This window comes from Lipotes vexillifer, unplaced genomic scaffold, assembly GCF_000442215.2.
Source record: "Lipotes vexillifer unplaced genomic scaffold, Lipotes_vexillifer_v1.1 scaffold995, whole genome shotgun sequence".
NCBI lineage: Eukaryota > Metazoa > Chordata > Mammalia > Artiodactyla > Lipotidae > Lipotes > Lipotes vexillifer.
The window spans coordinates 524,673-530,546 of record NW_006785389.1 but is presented as its reverse complement, the minus strand read 5'-3'; the positions used below and the strand labels follow the sequence as shown (position 1 = coordinate 530,546).

The 5,874-nt window shown below is 42.5% G+C and overlaps 1 protein-coding gene across 1 annotated transcript in view; it reads left to right on the top strand.

Moving 5' to 3' along the window:
* Window positions 1-5,539, top strand: part of LOC103068809 (zinc finger imprinted 2) — a 7,384-nt gene extending 1,845 nt beyond the window's left edge. Inside the window, 7 exon segments of the mRNA XM_082931090.1 lie at window positions 451-554; window positions 1,199-1,246; window positions 2,514-2,640; window positions 2,837-2,929; window positions 4,363-4,478; window positions 4,657-5,178; window positions 5,180-5,539. Coding sequence (XP_082787216.1) covers window positions 451-554; window positions 1,199-1,246; window positions 2,514-2,640; window positions 2,837-2,929; window positions 4,363-4,478; window positions 4,657-5,178; window positions 5,180-5,539 — 1,370 coding nt within the window.
* Window positions 5,540-5,874: the final 335 nt, after the last annotated feature.

The following is a 5,874-nucleotide window of genomic DNA, read 5'->3' as shown; positions in this document are numbered from 1 at the left end:
TAGGGAAAGCTTAGTAATAAGAGTTGTCATTTTTAAAAAATGCATGCTGTGTGCTTTACATATGTAATGTTTAATCCTTACAGGAGCCCTTAGAAGTAGAGGTCTTATCATTTTCATGTTACAACTGGGAAACTGAGGTTCCTTGGTAACTGAATGTATGGTGAGGCTAGGACCACTGATATAAATAAAGAGGAGCTTCTGTTTTATTTGGAAGGTACTGAGAAGCAATGGAAGAGTGTAGAGATGGGAGATAACCAGAACTCTTTTCTGGAACTTGCCATATTGAGCTGAGAAATGATTTCTGTGGTCTTTCTCTTGTCATAGGAAGTCCAGGACTGCTGCTCCCTCCCGTGGCAGGACAGGGTGGCGTGGGGGTGGCAGGCTACTCTCTGTGCCTGTGGGTGCTGCCACACTGGACTCAATTCCATGGTCATTTCTGCTCCCTTCTAGGTTTCCCTGCTCGGGACTCTGTCCTTGCAGAAAAGAGAAACACCGAAGAACAACAAAAGAAGGGCACAACGATGTTTGATGGTATACCATCTGCTAAGGCTCAGGTGAGTTTGGCTTTCTTCTGATTTATTTCTCCAATATGGGGACCTCACCTTCCTGATTTCCAGACATTCCCCGTCTAATTAAACCACATCCTCATTTCCTCAAAGTCCTTACATAAACATTACCTAACTGAGCCTTTTCCTGGCTTTTGTATAAAAAATGTTCTTCTGACCCTTTGTATTCCCCTTCCCTGCTTTATTTTTCTCTGTCACACTTACCACCACCCCACATACTATATCTTTAACGTTGTCCCTCTTTTCCTATCTTTTGAATTAATTTTTCATTGTTTAGTATTCCATTTTATCTCCACTTCTGGCTTAGTCCAAACCACTCTCATGTGGTTTGTACTATTATTATGCTCCTTTTTATATATGAAATAAATGGCAGCTATTACAGGGACATGATAGTGTTGTGAGGTGTTTTTTTTAATTTGCTCCTTAATGTTCTTGTTAAATCACATTTTGAAACCTAGAAGAAATTAATATGCTGCACTTCCTTTAGAACCAGAAAAAAATTCATGGGAGGGGGGTGATGATTAGGAAAAAAATTGTCTAAAAATGCTCCTTGAGGGAGAGATGGGGGAAAAAAAGTTGAGAAACACTGTCCTAGATGATCTGTTCCTGAGAGTATCCCTCTGTCCTTACAGTGTCCATGTCAAGGATCCCAAGTGAAGATGCCCACAGGGACTACTGAGGTAATATAAACGAATACCGTATGTAAGTGGGTGGATTATGACAAACTGGGGGGGGGCACCTGCCCCATCTAAGGGGAAGCTATGACTCGGCTTCAGCTGATGGCACTGCGTGAGAATGTGGGTCCAGATCTTCTGATTTTTCTTAAAGAGAAGCCAAAAATCCAGTTAATAATTTGAAATATACAAAATTTTTGGTGTTGGCAGCTAATATGAATTTTGAAGAAAGAATTTTAAAAAACACATGTGAGCCAAATAAATCCCTCTATAGGAGCTGGGCAGCCAGTACATGCCCTCTAGTTTAAGTCATATGTTCATTGATCTGCATGATGTTTCCATAAAAACACAAAAGATGTGTATTAGTAAAATGGGTATCATAGTCTTCTGTAGTCTTCTAATATCTGCTTTTTAAGTTTGCCCTTGGTTACCAAAATTGTTGCATGTAACTGTAGTTAATTAGTTTGTATTGCTGGAATACTATTCCATGGTATGACTATACCATAATATATTTATTTCTTCTACTATAAATGAATGTTTGGGTCTTTTCCATATTTTGGATGTTATAAGACAGATGTTATGAACATATCTATCTACAAGTACACATGAGCAAATATACCTAGGAACAGAATTTCTGAGTCCAAAGTGGTTTACTAATTTACATTTCCCTTAGCATCTTATAAGAGGCCCCAAGGGTCCACATTTTAGACAATATTTCGTATTGTCAGACTTCTTAATTTTTGTCAGTTGAATGGGTATAAAATCATCCTTTGTCATTTTGAAATGTATTTTATTTATTAATAAGATCGAATATCTCTTCATATTTATGAGCTCTTTGTGTCTTATGGATGAGTCACTGAGGCTTAACCTATCCATTCTCTTAAAGCTTGTTAGAAAGAACCAGACCCAGAACTTAAACCCAGCTGTCTCTGATTCCTGAGGTTGAGGTATACTGCTCAGCTTTTAATTATTTGCATTTTTTCTTTCTTTATAAAGTAACTTAAAAGTACTTTTCTCCTGCAACCCAAATCTGTCAAAATTAGCAGCCGGAACTATCTTAGAAATGTTCTCACTTCTCTCAGACTATAAGACAAAGAAAGGTGTCTTTCTAAGTCCCTAAAAATAATCTAAGTGGATTAGAACACTTCGATTAGAAGGTTTCTGCTGGTCTCAACATCTGCTTCATGGTCAGTCCCCTCTCATCAGGCACCTTTCCCCCTCCTTGGGATAATTCCTGGATTTCAATCATTTAGGAATGTGTCTGCTATTTTAGGAGCTGGTGACTTTCAAGGATGTGGCTGTGGACTTCAGTCCAGAGGAATTAACCTACCTTAGTGCTGCTCAGAGGAAACTCTACCGGGAATTGATGCTGGAAAATTATAGGAACCTGGTCTCCCTAGGTAAGCTGTGATGACCAAAATTGTCTCCAGACATTGCCATATGTCCCTGGTGGCAAAAATCATTGGAAACAGGCTTTATTTTTCTTCTGTTTAAATTTGCATTTTCCTTATTATCTCACCGTCTTTATAACCCAGGCTGGGAGCTCCTGTGGGTACAGGACAGAACCCCCAAGTTATGAGTCTCCTTCTTCAACAGGGTACCAGTTCCCTAAACCTGACATTATCTCAGAGCTGGAAGCGGAGGAGTCACGTGCAGTGGAGGAAGACAGCAGTACAGTGATATGTCAAGGTGAGTAGTGAGACAGGAATCATGGGAAGACAACCCCGGTCAGCCAGGAGGGGCCTGGGAGCTGTTCCCCAAAGCCCTCTCAGCTCAGGGAGAAGGTTGGTAAGTGCTCTCACCTCAGGGGTTCATGCCGCTTCCCCACATCACGTGCACTCAGTACTTCTTTCATCTCCTCTCTGAAGCTCATCTCTTCCTGCAGCATGAGTTCCTCTCCTGTGCAGCTCCAGGGAGGCCAATTTCCCTTTTCTCTAGTGTTCCAACTCCTGCATTCATTCATGCCTTTCCCCTGGCAGCTAGAAATCAGGTCTTTCCTTTTTAACTGAGACAAGCAAAAAACCTTGGCGTGATAGCACTCCTCTTTCCAGCCCCACTCAGGGGGTTGCCTTTATAAAGCACAAACTTTTGACCAGCTTCTTACCACCCTCAAAAGAAAATCCAAACTTTTAGTAAAACATTTAAATCCGTCCCAATCTGGCCTAAAATTCACATCCTAGCCTCATCTCTCACAGATATTCCAAGTAGAAACCTGTGTTGCTGGCTCCCCAGGACTGTGTACTTTCACAGTTCAGTGTCTTTGCTCAGGATGTTTTATAAGCTTGCCACCCCCTTCACTGCTTACTGAGCCCTAATGCCATCCCCTCCGTTGAGTTTTTCCTGTTCCTAAATGGAATCAACCCCCAGCCCCATCACTTCTCCTGTAGTCATTTATAGCCTGATTGGGGTCCTTTTTACAGACTTATTATGACCATATGGTTGGATAATGCTTTGCTCAAAATAGGCATTTAATAAATGGTGAATTGAAGGGAATGGGGTAAGATTAGAGATTGGGAGCCAAGAAAAGAGTTAGAATCCTTTTGCTTTATTCTGAGCAAGAGGTTGTTGACCTGTTTACTCCAGCATTTCCCTAATGGTCCTGTAGAACTATGGTAATAGGCGTTCTTTAAAAAAAAAAAAGTGTTCCATGATGAGATCAGTTAGAGAAATGCTGCATACTATATTTCCTCTCTTTGGAATTTGAGATGCCAATTAAAGGTTCTAAAGAGTCCTACAGGATTGAAAGCTGCTTGACTTGCATCCTGTGGTATCTCCCAAATTGACTTGACAGTGGAATCCCTTTATCGCCACAGCTATTAGTTGCTCAGAATAGTAGTAATTTGCCAAGCATGGTCTGGATGCAGACAAACCCCAATCCCAGCTCTTTCTCTGGTTTCCTCCTTGTTCTCCTGTCTGTGTCTCTGGCATCATTGTCAACGTTCAGTCCTCCTGGATGGTCTCATTTCTGCCTCGTCCTCACCCTTCCTTGCTTACTGTCCTTTCCATCCTCCCATTCTCTCCTTAGGTTCCCAGAAAACTCTCAAACCTCTTTAAGAACTGTTCTGCTATGTTTGGTCTCTTTCTTCTATAATGATGTGTCTCTCTGAGTAAAAATAGTAGAGGAACTTTTACATTGCTTTTCGATTGGGAGAAAAAACCTGAAACCAAAGATCTAACTCCAGAGCAAAGCCTGCCTATAGAAAAATCATCCTCAGGGGCAGCAAGACAGGATTTGGAGGTAGGTAACTTCTTTTTTTTTTTTTTTCCGGTATGCGGACACGCAGGCTCAGCGGCCATGGCTCACGGGCCCAGCCACTCCGCGGCACGTGGGATCTTCCCGGACCGGGGCACGAACCCGTGTCCCCTGCATCGGCAGGCGGACTCTCAACCACCGCGCCACCAGGGAAGCCCTGGAGGTAGGTAACTTCTGGTGTGTCTGTGCAGAAGAGTCTTCTCCTGCTGATCCATTGGGTTTGCACCAGGTCAACCAGGAGAAACTTTGGAGTCTGGTAAAAATGAATGACCCCAAGACCCTTCCTCAGGAAAGAAGCCATGACAGTGATCAATTTGAGAGACGCTTAGATCTTGCTAAACAGTCAGAGGGTCTTCTAGGAAAGGATCCCCAGGAACACACTCCTGGAATTTGCACCGGTCCCCAGCAGGTAGACAGCAGGTCTTTCATCCAAGAGAACAGACACAACAGATGTGAATTTTGTGAAAGAAGCTTTAGTACCCAGTTGGCCCGTGAGAGACGCGAGCAGATCCATACAGGGAAGAAACCCTTTGAATGTAAACAGTGTGGAGAAGCCTTCTACTTCATGCCACACCTCACCAGACATCAGAAGACTCATTCACGTGAGAAGTTCCCTGGGTGCAATGAAGGTAGAAAGTCTTTCACTCAGTGTGCAAATATCAACGGCTGCATAAGAATTCAGTCTGGAGGACTACTATGAATGTTTCCAGTGTGGCAAAGCTTTTATCCAGGATGTGCATCTTTTTCAACATCTCAAAGCCCATGAGGCAGCAAAAGCCCTTCCACCCGTGTTGCCCCAAAACAAGACATATTTAATTCGATATCAGCGGAAACATGACCATGTCAGAGAGAGAGCCTGTCAGTGTTGTGACTGTGGCAGAGTCTTCATTTGGACTTCACATCTCATTCAGCACTACAGAATTCATGCTCAAGAGAGGCCTTTCCAGTGTCAGCTGTGTGGGAAGTGTTTCAGCTTACCCTCCTACCTCACTCAACATTATCAACTCCATTCTCAAGAGAAACCGGTTGAGCGCAGTTACTGTTGAAAAACCTTGACTCAGAACAGTCTCAACACTTTTGACTTTCCCCTGGAGAGAGACCCTTTGAGTGCTCTGAATATGAGAAGGTCTTCGACCAGCCCTCACACCTTGTTAACAACTTGAAAATTCATCGTGGTGTGGTCAGAAAACAGAATGATTGCAAGAGGTAGAACAATCTTTTTGCAAAGGGAGAGTCAGTACGTGTGTCAGTCACCCAGGCAAAAAAACTTACAAAGAATATTTTTGTTGCATAGGAAAGAAGCTAATAGATTTTGCCTTTCTTTTGTGTTATCCATAGAATGGGGAACCTTGATTTTGACATCCTAACAAAAACTTGCAAC